The sequence below is a fragment of the Solea senegalensis genome, linkage group LG7 (assembly GCF_019176455.1).
Source record: "Solea senegalensis isolate Sse05_10M linkage group LG7, IFAPA_SoseM_1, whole genome shotgun sequence".
Lineage (NCBI taxonomy): Eukaryota > Metazoa > Chordata > Actinopteri > Pleuronectiformes > Soleidae > Solea > Solea senegalensis.
The window spans coordinates 12,647,322-12,666,916 of NC_058027.1; the positions used below are offsets into that span (position 1 = coordinate 12,647,322).

Sequence of the window (19,595 nt, forward strand, 5' to 3'; positions counted from 1 at the left end):
TGTTCTCAATTTTATTTTAGATTTTGCCCACCAATATACACCCTGTGGCCCACAGTTTCAAATAAAAAACTAATTTCCTTTCAACCCAAACAGTCAGACAGATGGCTGCCACACGCTGTCGCTGATTGCTCATTGTTGGAATTATTTCTTTCTATAATGCTATTAGATCTTTGTTACTCTGTGTGTAAATTCTAAGTGTCATGGGATTATTTTTCTTGTGATTTGGGCCATACATTTCCCTTTACAGCACAAAAAGTTGGTCTTTTCCATGAAAGATTCAAGTTTTTATATGCCTGAATTTCATGTTCATAAAGCTCTGCAAAATAAATAGCCTTAATATACTTAGTATATCCTGGAGATATCTGTAAGAGGAGCAAAATCACCACCATGGACGTGATGTCAATGCTCCTGGACATACTGAACAGACACAAATCACTGGGACTGTGCATACTGTATGTTAGTGAGAAAGCATTTTCAAGTCCCTTATGTGACATTTTATTGAAATTTTCTATTCACAATTGTCCAAATAATTTGCACATTTTGTACTGTCTTGTTTGTACATGTTTTTATTGTCTTGTTTTACAGTGTTTTGTGTCTCCGGTTTTCTTGCCTATATTTAATTAATACTTTTTCTTCATTCTTACGTGTTTTAGGGCAGGTGCGATTAATTTCATTCTGTATAATTTATACTCTAAATTATATGTCCTTTGTTGGCTGTTTGTTGTTCTGTCTTCTTTGACTGGTGCAGCACTTTTGCCAGTGAAAAAAAATACCTTTGAAGATGATAAAGTGTATTTAATTTGATTTGATTTGCACTAACCACAATCAATTTATTGTGAGTGCTTTTCATTACGGTTTATATGATAACATGCCTATTTTTCCAACGTTTATTTTAAACAAGTAAATGAGCCGTTCCTGAGAGCATGTTTGTTACAACTTGAATAACTTTGAAAACAACTTAAATAACTCACATGATATCATTTGACGACAACCCCAAATAAATAAATAAATAAATAAATATAGTAAGTAAATGTACCACGAATCATCTGTGGGGTATTTGCCAGGAACATTGCTGCTCTGTTTCACTATCAGACTCTGCTTTGTCTGGATCATACCATATTAATTATAGAACTCATGCACTTCAATGCTTTGAAAACAATGCTTTGGAGTGTACAACGTACCTACTTTCAACAGCATCAAGCAAATACAACGCTTAAAATTATTACATTTGTATTGTTTTTTTTTATCACAATTAATTTCACTCCTTCGCGTCCGCTTCACTTTTGGCTGTGCACGCCCCCGCTCTGTGGCAGTGGTTTGTCCCGGTGCTTCAGCTGATTGGCCCAGAGGATTCCCCTGGTGGCTCCGTCCGTCTGAGGCTCTGACGGCTCCGCTACCCTAATGTCGATTTGAACTGTGTAATTTTGACGGGGTCCGTGCCGCTCCTTTCGGCATTTATCCCTGTGTACAGTGAAAGTCGGAAGGATAATCCGGCCGGGGTATTTACTGTGTACTTGTCACAACCAGGGGATCTAAAGGCAAATACGAGGCCCTCGCTCCATCCCCGGATTCACCTGCTTCAAGGATAGCCTCACACGGAAGACCGTCATGGGGGATACGGGGAGCGAGGGCAGCAAGCCACCGAGTAACGTTAACGTCATGCCGCCGCGGTGCCCTTGTGGATTCTGGGGGTAAGACGTATCACCATGTTTTTAAATACTTTAGCTCTATAACGACTGCTAGCACAGTTGCTAGCCTCTAGTGTTAGCAGCTCAAAGAGGGATGAGCTGCTTTTCTTAGTACCCCCTCCCCTTTGTTTTGTAGCATTAGCTACGAGCTAACACCAACTGGCTTCGGTGAACTTCTCCCTGCGGAGTAGACGAGAATAATGTGACAGGTGTGACGGCGCTAATTAAGACCATAAAGTCCTGATTTTAGAAATGGAGCAGCTGGTTTAAGGTAACACTCTGAGGTGTTTGTCAAACCGTAAAGTGGACTGGGGAGGACACCATGTAGTCTAGGACAAAGTAAGCACTGATAGATGAGCCAGTTCAGATTGGCTGAAATGCAGATAATAAAGTATGTGTTATTTGACAGTATATGGGTGTAAGGTTTCCTTAGCGCATTTGTCCTCATGTGAATTGTATTTGTTCATCAAATGTAGTAGTAATCACCAGCTCTAAGATACACACATTATTATATTATGTCTTTGGAGTAACCATGCAATCGTATCTCAATATGTTACTTCTTAGCTCTAATTGATTATTTTGAATGTAGTGTAAAACTTTTGGGGATTTTTGCTATGGTTGATGTTGTTATTTTGTTACAGGTTATTTGGGGAGTAGAAATCACTATTGAAACATGTGTGAGTGCTTTATATGTTTTTATTCATGATCCAACTTGTTTGTATCTACCCCACTTCTGTAGTGCAGTGGTATTGTTGCCTCCATTTGTCTTGACATAAAACTAGTCACTTCCTGTGCGCAGAATGGGAATGTCACTGGTTGACATGAGATCTAAAGACTGGTGTATATACTGAGAAACACAGTGTGTGTGAAGCTGATTGGCTCAGTCAGCGTTGTCTGAACTTGTGTGACAATGTTTGAATGCAATAGACTTTGGTTTGTATTTCAAAGTTATGCACTACAGTTTTCAAGGTCCAGTGTGTAAAAAATGTGCTAGACTGCAGAACAAACAAATGATTCCTTCACCCAACCCTCCATTTCCAACACCCTTCAGGAAACTATGGTGGCCTTTACATACCAGCAAGGTATTTTTCTTCATTTGTGCAGGAAACATGGAAGCACAGAATATTTAATTTCTATCAATAAGCTCTACTACATGTTACACATGTTTGTTCAAATATTTTTTGATCCAAAGTAGTGGTGCATACTTTTTTAATTATAAATAAGTGTTTAATTCAAAATAAGCAGAAATGCTTATCTATTTGCCCCACCCTCTGAATGTCATGTCCCTGATCATGTACATTGCACAGGAAGTAATTAGTTTTAGGTGAAGGCAAGGTGGAAGCACAACTGCAGTTCTCTGCTAGCAAATCAAGATGCCTGCAACAGGTTGGAGTGTGGTTGAAAACAGCAAGCAGTGCCTCCGAAATGTTCCAGAAGTGAATTCTGCAGCTTAAAAAAAAATGAACCTTGGTGTTCTGCAGTCGATGACAATAGGTTGTATGGCTACATGGAATGATCTAAACCTAATATCCTTAGTAGAAATGAAATATTCTTTACCTTTTCTTACCTTTTTATTGCCTGAGTAGCCAATACCATGTCTTTGCAAACTAGTTGTCATTACCAGCTCCTTCTATATCTTCCTGAATGTTTACCAAATAGTATGCTATAAATATTTACCATGTGTGAGTCTGAGATTGGCTGTAAATAATTGTGGCTCCATAGACTCTAATTCTGATTTGAACAGCACTCTACTGTCACATGACTCTAGTATAGATTACAAAGGAGGTTAGTAGTTTTCTCAGGAGCTGTCTCGAATTGTAAGGTTTTCTACTCTGTGTATAACCTGTCATATCTATATGCTCACACTTTTTCAGCATGCGAGCTACTTAAATGTCCTATAAAATGACCAAGTCAAAATGATCTACCTACTACAAAAATGCAAAACATATATTTATTTATAAATATATTGAGAATTAATTATATGTACAATCTATGTTGATGTACCTTGCATAACCACATGAGCCCATATTGCACAACACAACACAATGAACTATGTAAATTTTTTTGATTACCTGACTTTACTCTGATGACTTGCACTGAATGGAATCAGCCAGGGATACATAGTCCGGACAGTAGCTGCTGACAGCCAGCCTCAAGCACACCAAATGATGGTCAAATGCACTTTGAAAATGTCATCGTGGAAATAAAGTCCTCCTTCCATTCTGTATGAAAGTGATAAGTCTTGTTACTTGGTTCAGCTCCACCACTCATTTTATACCCTGTCATAAGTTTAAGAGAATAAAACGAGGGCTAAAAATTGGAGGTAACTCGCTAGCTATCTTGTTAGTTTTGCTGCTGCACTTAGCGCCGTTGTTTGCGCATGCACAGTGTCCTAAGTGTCAGAAAAAGTCAGATGTCATGTGACTGGTGGCCCTGTATATCAATCAAGTGACGGGATGGATGATAGGCTGACGTCTATTTGTTTTTTTTTTTAATGTTATGCGATCTACCCACACTACCTTTGCGATCGACTGGTAGATCGCGATCGACGCACTGAGCAACCCTGATATAGCCTATGGATTGATTGGCCTATAGACTTGGTTAGTGAGTGATTACAAGTTGTTATTCATGATGCACTGTCATATTGTGTGACCTGAAATACTCAGCACTGTCCACTAGTGATTGGATTGCCTTACACTAATGCTAATGCTAAATCTCAACATTTGATCCCAGTAATCTTAGTGGTCTCTCAGCCTTGGTAATTGGCTAATTTACAGCTGGGTTTTAGTTATCACAAATGCGCGTTTATTGTTTCTCACTTTGAGTTAAGATTCCTGTTACCATCTAAGGCTACGTTTACATGATGACGGTCTGAACAGCAGACGCAAAAGTGGCGTTGCGTCTTCACTTTTTATTCCGCGCCGGGTGTTTTCGAGAGGAAATCTGCATGCATACGGTGACGCAAAAGTGTGTGGAATTCGATTGGGTATGCATACCAGGCGGCTAGGTGGCGCTGTGATTCATTATCACACAACACCGCCATGTGAGCGCATGCACAGAATCTTCCTTCCTCTCCGCAAAAAGCAAAACGGATTATTGTCATTTTTACCCGCAAGCGTCCTCGTGTGAACGGGGTCTAAGCCTATATACCTTATTTACTGTAGAAACATGAAAGTAGACGTCTGCAATTATTTGTGTGACTTGAGAGACTTATGCGGTGACGGATGATGCAAAGATACAGAATAAGACACTCACAATTAAAATGTGATCAAGCTATTTACAACAAATTAAACTGAACTTGGCTCACTTTCTGTAGCCTGCCCTGAATGAACTCAAACTTTACCCAGTTTGAGTTCTGTTTATTTTGGGTCCCTCAAAGGGACTTAAACCTGGTGCTTGCTTCAGCGTAATCAGACGCATCAAGGGAGAGAGAGACTGTTGCAGAGGCATCATTGTCCTTAGGTTCTGTGTCTTTGTCTCAGACAAATGACTTCTAATGGCCATTTTAATGCTGTTCTTAAGGCTGAAACTGCATTCTTCTGCCACACTTGAGAATCTCCAGTGCCAGTTCAGCTAAAGTTTTGAATTCGGGGAACATTTCTCCGAGGTAAGTGATCAAAAGTCGGCAAGATTTCGGGATCCTGCAAGCACTCGCTCCATCGGGTGAAAATCCCACAGCATCTGCTCCCTCTGTACCAGTGGCAAAGCTCCAAGGCCTCCAGTCAATAGCTTTTCAATGTACTGTCAGTGCCCGGATAGCAAGAGGCATTGAGTAAGGTGTCGAGGTCAGAGATAAAGCCCAAATATTCTGAGGGTAATCTTTTTTGCATCGATGTAGTTATCTCCATGATTTACTCGCTGAAAATGGAGAAGGCCTACGTGTCTGGCCTGTGTGAATGGCGGGTCTATTACAGGTCAGTAGCGCCTTGCCGGCACTATCATATTTATATACAGGATTATGGTTGATACTGTTATAGGTGATGGTGTTGTGTCTGAATTGTTTGAAGTTATGGTAGATTGCCCTTAGTGTATAATCTGTCAAAAAGATGGATAGCCTTCAGATCAGGCTAGGATTGGCACCAGCCCCGAGATCTTCATGTGCAGGATAAAGCGATAGAAGACCATCTGGTACCAGAGAAGTGGCAATGCTATGAAATCCTTGTAAAACTTTGAAGGTGGTGTAAGCAGCCGCAGGTAAAACCAAAGCCCATTATGATTCAGTGTTATTAGTGGTCACAGTAACAGTTGATATTAGGGATGTCACGATTACTTGATTTCACAATTAATTGCGTTATTAAACGCTACAGTATATTAATTGTAACATTTCCTAACGTTGTAATGTGTGTTTGTGTCCCATTTTTATAGGAGTTAATTTGTAATAACCATTATTTTGAACTTTGGGGTATCCTCCATGGCCTTGTTCTTGACAAAATAGAAATTGCACTGATCGACAATAATTCTGAAACCCATTATCTCCAAAATCTGTGCGAGCTGACAAATCATCTCATGGTACATAGGGCTGTCACGGTATTCTTTTTTTCCTCATTGTACCCATTTTTTAAATAGCCATTGATACTGCTGTGCAATTAATATGACACTGATTTAGTTCAAAGCTTCACTGAGTTTCCCTGATGCACCGTTGCATGGTCACTGCTTTCCATGATTAGAGGTGTTTGCAGTGTAAATTTCCATTATACTTGCATATAAAATAAAAAGTTCTACCATTGTGACATAAGCTGTCATCCTTTTGTGATCAGGTGCTGTTGCTGTGCACTATAGCTGCAGCTCTCACAGACCATATCATGTTACTTAAGACTCGTCAAACTGTTGAGAATCTCATAAAGCAGTCAATTCTGAGCACAATTAAATCAGAAAGTTAGGAGTCACATTGAGGATGGTGCAGAGAAACATCTGTCATCTCAGCTTGATTTGACAGGAGATGCAGTGCTGTCAGGTACCACCAGCAAACTAACCCATCCGCTTAGCTGATAACGGTGCTTGACAGCAAAAAAAAAAAGGCTCTATGAATGATAGATTATCATAGACGGGTATCACTAAAAAAAGCAGGAAAAGGTGTGAAGCTATTTGCTGTGGGGGACCATTGTGCTGGGGAACTGCCATCATCTCCCTTGAGAGTACATCTGTCATAGTTTTCCTTTTTCCTTTTTTTTGGTGCGATAGCGAATCTGACTCTGTTGGGTGGGACAGGACGGCGTAACTGAGGTATAGAAATAACCACCTTAATTGTAAAGTGAACTTTTTCCTGTTAATTATTAAACGCCCTGCATGTCATATTCAAACAGAAGATATACTTTTTGATAAAAGCAAATATGTTATAATGTACATTGTGAAGCCAGATGCTACATGTGAAATGAACTGGTTTTTAAAGATTTAAACTTGCTTTTCTAATGATTTAATATTAACACAAAACAAATCTGCAGTATATCAGGGAATGAAGATTGTTGTTGCAAAGGCTATAGATAATTGCTGTGTCCTGTCAGTAATAATGTAGTCAACTGTTTCATTAAAAAGTTATTTTGCTGTGTAGTGTAGAGAGTGTAGAGATTGCACTGCAGAAATAATAAGCTACTCCTCATTCCCAGTATTCCAGTTTTTTCTATTTAATGACATTTTAAAGATCAGCTACAACATGAGGGACAACATGACCCTTTATTTCCTGGGATTATTTTGTATTTATGTCACTGCATATATAGCTCTTTGTTGAGGATGTCATTTTCGTTGATTGTGTGAATATTTGTTCAATTTAAACTGGTTTGTATTGGTTTTCAAGACATAACTTGCTATTCTTGTTGTCTGTTGCCCTCCTTGCAGTTTTTTTAAAAGTACCCTTTTTATTCCTAATTTAAAAAAAAAAAACAACTTAAAGGCGACATAGACTGGAAGCTCCAATTAACACTGCACTAGTCCGGGCACATCCGGTTGCGTACATTCAACCGCAGAAGAAGAACTACTCTCGTTGTAGCTGCTGAGATGCAGAGGGGGAGCTGTGTATCTAAGAGCTGGCCTATCTATTACGTCACTTCCAGGTACCTGGCCAATCACAGGACAGTGGGAAAGCTCTCGTTGGCTGGCCAATCACAACACAGTCCACGTTCTGGGGGTGTGATTGTGGTCTGAAACAGCGCGGCTGACGAGAGTGTCAGTGAGGAGATATTTTGATCGGCTCGTTTGCAGCGACTAGTAGGTTTTTAACCATGAAAACAAGTTAATATATGTAAGTAGACCTCCATAACTAACATATATGTGTGATACAAGCATTCGATGTCGCCTTTAATTGAACAAAGTCTGTTAATGTATTTCATTAATTAATTTTGCTTGATTGTATTTGATCTTGTATCTATATTTTCCGATCTTAATTTCGGTGATCATGGTGTTAGTAGTTCGTAGAACTTTATTCCTTTAAAATATTTATCTCCCCTCCAAACCTTTGCTCCTTTGTATCACTCAAACAGAATTTCTAAGGCAACTGAGCTCATCCCCCTGTTTGTTCCAGTCCGACACTCATTAGTAATAGCAGTGGGCCAAGCATGAAACACTCACAAGCATGTAGTTTTCTCTGCTCTGCATGTATTTTCTCACTCTATTTAGTTTCATGATTAATGTGTGATTAGATTACCTCTACTTTGTAAGGTTGACAACTGGATATGTTTATCCAGTGAAGAATTTCCTCCCTGCTTGTGTCTCATGATGAGATTTCTCCTCTACCCTCACAGAACCTCCTGCTCTGATTTTGTTTTTCCCCACTACCACACACGGTAGTCTGACAGACAGCCCCCAGGTTGACTGCAGCTGACCCAACATTTAGAAATGAGGACAAAGGTGTGCAACGAAGCGCCCAAAATAAATAGAATGTGACTGATAGCAGTGACCGTCATGGTCAGTTTGTAGCCATTTCGTATCTGGGCTTAGGAGGAAATGAGAGGAGCCCATTTAGAGGGCAGCCAGAGGCATGTGTGGTGAAGGAGTTGTGTCAATGAAACTGCAAGTTTATAATGTATTTAGTTAATGACAACAGCTAATGTTTTTGTCTGGGATAGGTATGAATATTCGATTATTGAATTGTGTGTTTATTATAAAAAGTCAATCAAGTTAGGCAAACCTAATGTTATCAATCACTGCAATCATCGCCAATAACTATCTAATTTGTGGTGAATTAATTATCAGAAGATGGCAGCAGCAAGCAGTTGGTTAGTAGACTGCCTGTGTGCAGGAATGATGACAATTGTGAGGTTTCTGAAAGGGTAACTAAACCTCCTCTTCTGAGGCTAATTCTGCCCAATGCCAAATTTTGAAAAATGCCAAGAAGTGGGCCGGGAGGTTCTTGTTGTTTTTCTTAAACGGTGCTTTTTGAAAGCATTTTATTATAAGCAGGGGTGAGAGAAAGGTGACATAGTGAGCGCTCTGGCGTTTCTTATAGGGGGGAGGGGTCTGAGACAAGGAGGGACAAAATAGTGGACTATAGGTATAGATATATGTATATAGATATATGTGTGTGTGTGTGTGTGTGTGTGTAAATTAGGGCTGAAGCAACTACTCGATTAATTGGTTATTAATTGTCAACTATGTTGACAGTCTGTTAATCGGTTTGAGTGTTTTTAAGGACTTTAATTTTTCTGATTTTTCAGCTTCTTAAATGTGAATATTTTCGGGTTTCTTTGCGCCAAGAAAGAAATCATTAAAACAGAATAGTTTTTGTTTTTTGGACAAAACAAGACATTTCAGAACCATCATCCTTTCTAGGTTTTCATATTCTGACATTCTCTGACCAAATGATTACTCGATTAATCGAGAAAATAATCATTTGTTGCAGCCTTAGTGTAAATGGGCAGGGAGTTAAGAGCACAAAACATTCTTTAGGTTTCTACTAGGATTTTTTCAGATAAATCAGTTGACTTAAATCATTGTAGATCTTGACATTCCTCTAGCATGAATTCAGTATTTACAGTGAGTGAGGATTGCACTCATACTTGTTGTCTTTACCTGGATCCTGAAAATGAAAGTAAGTCTCTGACTCAGACTGATGGAAGCGTGTTACTCTTCTTGCATGGATACCCATCAGCAAAATACACGTACTTCTCATTCTCCATTTATTTGGAACTCTGAATAGCTATTTGGATATTTGGAAGTGTATGACTTTTGTTTTTCATTGAGTGCATTTCTCTGTCTTCTCTTTTCAACAGGTCGAGCAAAACTATGAATCTTTGCTCAAAATGTTTTGCAGGTAAGTTCTTAATCTGCTGTGTTTATTTGCTCGACTGATCTTGTGTCTAACTTTGGCCAGTGTGAGTCCTGGTGGTGCTCGTGACTGGAGATGGGTCTGTCCACTGCAGAGACCTTGCAATTTTGTTGGCATTAGTTTGACTACCATAATGAAGTTAGCTACTTCTACTCCTTCTATCCATATATAAGGAGAGAGATGTTTCTTCTTTTATAAATGCTCTTTCAAAACCTTCCTGTGTGGGTCTTTTGCACATCTTTCAGAATTCAGAATATTTTGTCCTTTTTCACCTTTTTAGTTCATTTTCTGACGAAATCGGTGCCATAGGTGAGCGTTTCAAACTACATATAATACAAACAGTTCTGTCAGTGTACGTGCCCAATTTAACAGACAAAATAACCATACTCCAGGAGATAGTTGCTTATAAATACAGTACACACAAATGTCACAGCATTCTTTTTTTTTTATAGACATTCAGAAGAACCAGCCAGACACTGACTGTGCCCCAAAGGCCTCATCAAGTTCCAGCAGCAGCCAAGCAGACATCTTCTGTAATGAAACAAACGGCAGCATTAGTCAGTCACTGATGTCGTTGCCTAAGACGTCAGAGGAGCCTTCACCAGGAGGCGTGGGAGTGACATCTCTACCTTCTCAGGATGGTAAGACAGCAGTAAATTAGTGAGTCTCTTCATCTCAGATAGTGGTGGGCCAAGACCTTTATTATTTCATGAGTGACATGTGCCATTGTTCATGATAATCTTCCATTTCTGTTAGCCTGGATAGTTGAGCACTTCCACTTTAAAATGCCTGCATATATGGATATTGAAAATTGTGCAATATGGACAGAAGCAGAGTATTGTAGCCTCTAGTGGGCTGTATGTTTCTGCAGTGCCCCTGTTTTGGCTATATTTGTCCTCATGGCACAGATAGTGAAAATGATAGGGAAGGGTATCCATTCAGAAGTAAAGGTTTTAAGAGGACACCTACAAGTGCCAGGGCATCAGTCAACACTATGCAGTGACAAGGTTATTTGCAGACACCGATGCAGGACAGGACAATAAAGTGGCCAACAAAAGGATGTGTGGAGCTTGTGAAAAATCTGTCGACATGAACTTAGTTCTATGTTAGAGGGAATTTTTTTTAGTAATATACAGAAGTTCTTGACAGAGCAATGCATGGAACTGACTTGTATTTTACATGTTAAGGGTCAGACTACGTTCATATTTGTTTATCAATGTGCGATTAATGTATTGGCCTAAGCTGCAGTTTTAGACTAATGCTGTTATGTTGGTACCTGGAAAAGTCTGTGACTAATATGTATAATTGTGAACATGATGTTTTGCATTCTCATGTCGCAGCAGATGTAGATATAAATGTACTTTATGAGCATAAAAATTGTTGTTGAGTGCGTCAGTGTAAGAGTCAAGGCCTGCTGTTGTAGTCAGTCATATTGGCAGATCGGCAGATACCGATATCGTGCCGATAATATTGTGCATCCCTGATTGTAATATTATCATTATTATGAGCAATGCATTTGGTCATCATGTATCATTGCAAACAGTAACAAATAAGTAAAGGAAGACTCCTCCTTACCTTCATCAGACAGTAGTTGTCATGCCAACTGTGTACTTGGTGCCTGCACACTACATACATACTGTAGGGATCAGGTATGCAGTCAACTGTCTACTTGCTGGTTTCAGTCTTCACATATGCGTATCGCAGTCTCCTTGTCACACATATCCATCACAGTCATTGTGGGGAAAAACCCAGGATTTCATACTCTCTAAAACATGGTCTTTTGATCCTCTTACCACGTGAAAAGAGTATCCATCCAAGTATCCAAGCAACCAGCAGAGACCTGTTTCACAGCTCGTGTCCTCAGGCTGTTACATATATACCCTGTGTGACTTTCAAAATAACCTGTTTTTAACCTATTCAGTTGGGATTTACTAGGTCATGATTCCATGCTCTTTTCAATTACATGCTTTGGATTGGATATGATTTATTTTGGTCAGTTTTACACCAATCAGATACTGCATTGAAACATGTAACTGTCTTTAATGTTGTTGCAGAGCAGTAAATTATACTTAACCATCTCTAGTGACACTTAAAACTTACATTGAGCTTTCAATTATTCATAGTAAAGTCCAAAACACAGTAATCAGTCACAACTTTATAATCGGTTACCTTTTTTAATGACGTGGTTTATCGGTGTGAATCAATAAAGCAAGATGCTTTTAATTTTTACATTTGTATGAGAGATGTTGCAATAAAGATTTAATATCCTTATGCCTGCTCTTTTTCCCCATTTCCTTCTTTTCTTTTGCTCTACGTTTGCCCCTCTTTCTCTCACTATATCTTTCTATCATAAGTATCCAGCACAGACCCGTTCTTCGGAGCACTCTCTTCTCCCACAAAGCGCTCCTGTGAGTCAGGTATGCCTCAGCTCTACAGTGTCCATCATTATGTTTTACACTATGTGGGACTCATTTACATCAGCAGCATTGAACTGAGACAAAATGGGAGGTTTCATTTTTCTTTCAGGGGAGATGGTGGACAGGAGCATGTCAGGGAAACATGGTTATGAGGAGTATCTGCACAGAACTATACCCGAGACGTATAATAAAGAAAAAACAATTGTAAAGCTCATACTGAATGGAGTAATGTAACTCAGTGGTTACATTCACATCAGGTAGAAGTTTATGTGTGATGCAAAACCATTGCTAGACTGGAATATGCCTTTATTTGCATTTAGCATCATTAGCTTTTATTACTATAAATATGGTCAGAATATGCTGACCATGTTAAATAGTAGTCTGTTTATTTCCTTTCACTGTGCTTTCACCTTGTTAGGTGACACAGTGTGCTGATCACATGCACATGAATTTAGGGTTAACTGCAGAGTAGGCGAGATGATGCTACGGTGCTATGAACATGTTGATCCCTTGCCTGATGCAGAGGGATCATGGTAGCACCATACCTTAACACATGTGCACACAGCATCATTTTTAACATTTTGCTGTGGCCGAGTTGGTGTTTTCCTCCTTTTACGGTCTCTGTAAATCTTTTTCAGTCTTTTACTTTACCAGTTAACAGCCTCTTACACTCTAAAATAAAACCGTGTTAAGTTTATAGTAGACTATAGTAGACTATTCTAATTTCAGACCAGTAAATTTTATAAATATATAAATAAATGCCAGTTGTTGACTCGGTTAAATTTGATGTGTTGACCTGTGCAAATTGGCCACAGAGATTTACCTCGGTAACAAAAGCCTGGGGAAGAAGAAACCTTTTTTTTCACAACATGCATTTACACATGTATAGACACACACACGCACACACACTAAGATCGATGGAGCAGGCTACGGGGATCTGGCTGCCTCAGCTTGGCCTAGTTCTCAGAGATTTATTGAGCGCTGATCTGCATTTGGCCGGGCCAGGGAAAAAGTCTGCAGGATTGATGAGAAAAGCGAAGTTGAAATTCCAGCCGACCACTAGAAATGTTCTGTGCTCTTCCTATTCAGTTGCCAGATTGAATTTAATCTAATGCAAGAGAATCATTAACTTCTAAAGCTTCTAAAGGTGTTTTTATCCCAGTCTGTATATATTCTACAGTTACAAACATCACTAAATTACAGGTAATGTCTTCATACATGAAATGTAAGTTATTATTTGAGACCTTACCTGATGTTTTTTAGGCAAAGCTACACTATAGGACACACAGGAGATGAATACCTTTTGAAGTAATTTGCAAATCAGGGAGTAATAAATGCTGTAATTGGTGTTTGATGCAAATATATGGACAGACAACTTTTTAAAACAATAAGTAGGAGATTGATTAACATTTGTATTTTTTGACAACAGAATACTTGATTTCTTAATTTTCCTAGTCTGTGTAAAGGGCTTTAATTTTTGTTAATGCCCTGTCTTGACATTTGGGATCAATATGAATGTGAATGTTTTTGGAAGAAATCCTGAAAGTTAAGTGCACATGTTGAAAACAGTGACGTGGATACAGCAGCTGAAGGGTTTTTGTGTGCTTATATTTGTCTCCAGGTTCAGAGTCAGAAAGTGATGCCCCACCTGAGAAGCGAGCAAGAGTGGGTGTGGTGCCAGAGAGACAGGGGTCTTCATCGTCATCGTCTTCTTCATCATCATCCTCTTCCTCGTCTCGTGTTGGCTCCAAACAGCGGAACCGCAAACGTTGCCATCGCTGCCAAACCAAACTGGAACTGGTACAACAAGAGTTGGGTTCCTGTCGCTGTGGTACGATCACACACTTATGTGCACTGACATACATTAGAACACACTGTGAGACCAACGAATAGCCATAGCGTACATGTTAAATAGTGGCAGCCATTATAAAGGACCATGTCTACCTTGTGTTGTATTGGATTAATTTGGCAGTGGTCAGTTCTGGCCTCATAAATAAATGCAGGGTAGCATAGTCATAGCCTTTTGAGATGGATTCAAATACGCTCATCTGCTACGTATGCTCGTGTTTGTGGTGTCGACAGTAATGTCAATGACCTTGTGCCTTTGCTAGCCTTGGGGGACCATTACAGAAAGCCTGAATGGTTCACATCACACATAAAACATAATCCAATTACCACAAACACTAATGCAGTTTAAACCAATACTTGGTTTGCTAATCAACTTGTTTGCATACAAATTGAAGTACTTAAAAAGTCACAGCTCTTCGCTGCTTAAAGACCATCTGCTTAAAACCACACACTAATTTCTAAATTGGAAATTGACTTGCCGTTTTTTCCCCACCAGGCAATGCTTTAGTGCATGGGCCATCCATCCTTAATAGCCCAGTGGTTACTATGAAAACATGCTTTTTGCAGAATGAAGGGGAATTGCTGGCAATTACAGTGATTTCTGACTGTTGCAGTAATTGCAGATTACTATGCTAATGGCTGTACAGAATGTAACCCAAGAAGGTCGGATAATGAGTTGATGGCACAAACACTTTTCAAATTGTACATGGGGAAGAAAAGATAGCTCTTGCAAAGTATCTGATCCAGTGTTGTCGCACTCGGTAGACTTCTGGTATTGCACTGTGAATATAATATTGATCTCACAAGATGTGTAACAGCAGCTTTGTTTACATGTGCAATATTTCTTCATTCTGAAAAGATTTGGTCCTGTTGGAATTTACGATTCCATCATTTTACTATTTGGACATGAGCAGAAGAGTCTGTGACTTTTGTGTCTGTTCATTACTATTAGAGTGGAATTTTCAATCTTTTCCCAGAAGTTACGGAAGTATGTCACATTTACGTGGATCAGACTCATGATAGCTTCAAACCAGGAAGTCATAGTCGGACCGACTGTTTATATGAACACTGTTCTGAATGATGATTGGCATATACCAGCCCTCTCGTTCGAAAAAGAATATCGAATCAGAGATTTCAGATTGGCATGTTAACATGACATTTTTATTCTAATTGGGCTTTTATTCTGGCTACAGACTAAAATACCACATTCTTGATCATACATGAATGTACTCTGTCCTCAGCACTATGTGGAGCCTGCCAGTTTAGCTGACATTGCAGTTTTACAGTGTTTTTACACTTTGTAGCCACTGCCGCAATAGTCACACTGGTTAACATATAATACCCTTTTTCTACTTCTGGTTAAACTGTTATTTCATTTATAGCAGCGTTAGTCGAGCTTTGATTAACTTGCCGCATAAAAACACTGACAGTGGACACATCTGTTCTAGGGCCGGGCAATAATATAATAATAATACATATTGCAATATAATTTTTGAATGTTTTTACCAGGTCTGAATGGGGCTGATGATGATAAAACTGATTGCACAGTGGTATATTAATAATATTGATCCCCTATAAACCTTGCTGTCACTACCATTAAGGACAATTGCATTCACCAAGTAAGTCCATCGATCTATGACATATCTATTTCCTCCTGAACTTGTAGGATGTAATTTTCTTTGTGGAAAATAGGTGGCGGTATACTGAATTTTCTGTAGGTAAATGGTACATTGTAATCACATAATGGCTGTGCTGTTTGATCTAGCCAGCATATGGAATGTTGTGCTATGGTGAAAACACCCAAATAGTCTGCTTAATTAACTTCTCACTGCATTGACTAGTTTTAATTTAATTTAAGATTTAATTTAATTTCTGCACAACATTTATATTCTTTAGTGACAGTTTGTGGTGGTTTTATGAAATGTTATATAGATTTTTTTATCGAAATTTGTTTGACTTGGCCAAATTGAAAATATGATATAAAGTCAGTCAGACTGAGACATTTTTACCTTTATGTAGAATAAATACAGACAACTTTAGTAGGACTTGGTAACAAAATAGATGAACACTCATGGGTTTCTTTATTATTATCCAAAAGCATTTCCATTTACTACATTTCCTTCCAGCCTGTTGTTTTTGCCTAACGCTTAAGTGACACAGCATTGGCAGGAGTTTGTGGAGGCATGGTAAGGCTCGATGGTAAAGTCTCTGGCTTATTAGTAGAAGACATTTAGGCCAAGTGGTGGAATTGAAATCTTTTATTGCCAAATTATTTCTCAAATTATGAATAAATGAATCTCAGATCAAGTAAGATTTTCTGTTTTTAGTAAACTCAAATTTTATTCAACTTTCTCCCTTACACTCCCTTTGTGTGCAATGTAATCGCATAGGTTTTAATTACATAGCAACCAGCTGTCATACTGGGCTTTTCATAGCTGCTCATTGAACGCCTGCAGTGTTATTATGTGTATTAATGAATTAATTTAAGCCAATGAGTGCTAACAAGCCTCTCTGAGCTTAACGAGCCTCCAACAGTGGCAGGCTCTTCTGTTACGAGCGCAGTCGGAGAGAGAAATGAGTGTTGTCTGTCTTTGTGTAATGGAGTCAAAAGAGGAAGCAATCACAGATACTAAGTTTTCTGGTAATAACAGGTTTACAAAGACACTGCCCTTTGTCATTTCTAAAGACTGAAGATGTTTTTTTTATTAAAAAAGTTTTTTTTAAGAATAAATGCCTGCAAGAATATACATTTGACCTATGATATGAAAAGAAGAAAGAAAAATCTACTCCATCTGACTCACGGGACTAAGATCCTTGGTTTTATTCAGTTCATACGGTTCAGTAGTGTTCAAGTACTGTATCCAGAATGCTTCCCTTTTTAACAGCTGTTTAACCAGGGTCCCACCCCTTGGATTTGGCAGCAGTTTAATCGAAGGGAGGTTGCTATTGCTGGTTTCTTTAGCTGCAGTAACATTTGAACATTCAATGAACATGTCGTATTAACTGCTCTGTCTCATTCAAACCCCCTCACCCATCCTCCAGGTTATGTCTTCTGTATGCTCCATCGGCTCCCAGAGCAACACGAGTGTCTGTTTGACCATCTGGGCCGAGGTCGTCAGGAGGCCGTTCTAAAGATGGTCAAGCTCGACCGCAAAGTGGGCCGCTCATGCCAGCGCATCGGGGAGGAATGCTCCTAAAAAATCTCAGTGATCAGACGGTGTCTAAGCGCTGTTGGGGATTTTTTTTTTTTTCTATTTTGTTTTTCAGCATTTCCACAGGTTTTTTGGATACAAACCTCCACTGTTTTCTCTTCTTTCTTTTTTTAAACCCCACTGTTTCCCATGTCCTGGTTGTTTTTGGCTTCTGTTGGCTTGATTTTTGTCCCTACTGCTAAGATGCCTTTTGAAAAATACTCATACCCAGGAATGAAAGAACATTTAAGAGCTAAGTAAATACTTTCTTCACATTTTTGCGAGCTCCTGACTCCACATATGTATGAGAATGAATGCAAAGGTTTGCCCTGGAAACCAGTTTGAGACAGAACTCTTTACCTCAAAAAAAGATTTTAAAAAAAAAACAACCACAAAGAATGATGAAGAGGAGGAGTAAGGGATGAATACCTTTTGTGTACACTTGCTTTGGCGCTGTTTAGAGACCGTTCTTTACCTCAAAGTCTGACAGAGCTGCTTTCTACTCTGTGCCAAGCATGGACCTTGCGAAGCAAACCAAGCTCGCCAGCCTCACTTTAAGTCAGTGTCTTACCCCCTGGCTGTCCTTCACCACTTACTCATAAACCTTTAGAATTACAAACCCCTGTTAAATCATCCACCTCAGGATATCAAAGCCCACTGTTGCCCCTTCTCCCACCACTTTCTCTTTTTCACTGATCTAAGATTGCTGTGAAGTTGTTTCTGCCATTGTGGGCAATGAAACTGCACTGATGCTGTAAATCCAAATTCAGAAGTCTCAGTGTGAACTCCGCACACACTGATTGTGGGATTTGTGCTAGTTGTCCTTGGATTGCACACTGATCTCTTTAACGTTGAGATGTTATTGATCGAGACAATTTGTTGAGCATTTTTCTCTGTCTTCTTCTTTGTCTCTTCCGTATCACCCCACCACATGAAGGCATTTTCTCATTCACAGCCATACTCCTTTCCAGCAACCAGTGGATCATGTGTGCTGGATTGTGTACATGTTGTCGTGGAATGACTGCATTGTACACATTCTCACACCAGTATAATAATGCACACACTTTAACGTTCTGCTATGTGCTCACTGTAGTTCAGTTTGAGCACAAGCGGGCAGAATCAAAGGTTGCTCTACACTTCAGTTTTAGCAGAATTTCTCTGAGTTGCAGACTGTGTTGTCTGTTGAGGTCTCTCTTAAAGTGTCAGCCCTTTATTTCAATTATCCTCATTGTTTAAGGTAATTTTTCCATAGTTTGGAAACAGGACTTCATATTATTCGAGTTTCATTTTTCTTGCTTATGCTTCAAATGCTCCTTTTTCTTTCCTGTACCCAATGCTTTAATTTTCTGCTAGCATGATGAGCTAACCTGCACCCTGCATTTGACTATCCTTTTCTCATCTTTTCCCTTATTGATAGCTTTGTCTGTCTTTTTTTGTGTTGCTGAAAATGGAGTAACATATGAGCAGAGTTAGTCATACAATAATTACTGTCAAAATGTTTTCCTGGTGGACTGTGGAGGGAATGAACATAAAATGCTATTAAAGGAAACGTTTATTTAACCCTTTTTGCATTTCATATTTAGTTACACTGTAGTGTAGAGCCGCATTTGTTGTTTGTAATGTCACAAAATGGGAAGATGAATGTGGAAAAAGATGTGCTTTTGTTTTCCATTGCATTACCCTTTGCTTCCCCTTTCCAAGTTTTTTCTTTTACAGAGAAAGAATAAATTGGATTAGACAAAGTATGCTCTGGTGTACTTATTGACAGGACAGATGGGAAGATTAAGGGTTGTTTGGGAGAATTTAGCAGATTTCTTCTTATTTTTTTCTCCACTCTGTTTGATTTTGTCATTTTACTAGGTTAGATGCCAGTTTAAATCAGCTAAATTTATTTAATATCTGTTAATTGCTCACCAAGGGTGGCTGTAAAGCTGCTCTCATGTACTTGCATGTGTGCAAACGTGTGCTGGCTGATGGAATTTTTACTAAAGAGGTTTCTGATGGCAGGAATGATTCTCGTTGCACAGTTAAACATACTATATTTATATTTACTGTATATATGCACACGCACACAACAGTGTAACAGGTGACTGGTCTTAAAGTTGCGGTTTTGACTTTGTCATTCCACAAAGCCACTGAAAGTTTAAAAAACATTTGAAAACATTACAGATGGTACAGAGACGTAAATCTTTGT

General features: G+C 39.0%; 1 protein-coding gene across 1 annotated transcript; it reads left to right on the forward strand.

Moving 5' to 3' along the window:
* Positions 1-1,328: 1,328 nt before the first annotated feature.
* On the forward strand, positions 1,329-19,146 carry LOC122772271 (AN1-type zinc finger protein 3-like). The gene is made up of 6 exons (XM_044030157.1): positions 1,329-1,691; positions 9,890-9,930; positions 10,398-10,586; positions 12,300-12,362; positions 13,984-14,193; positions 17,253-19,146. The coding sequence occupies exons 1-6, from the start codon at positions 1,609-1,611 to the stop codon at positions 17,405-17,407; spliced, it is 741 nt and encodes a 246-aa protein (XP_043886092.1). The 5' UTR covers positions 1,329-1,608; the 3' UTR covers positions 17,408-19,146.
* Positions 19,147-19,595: the final 449 nt, after the last annotated feature.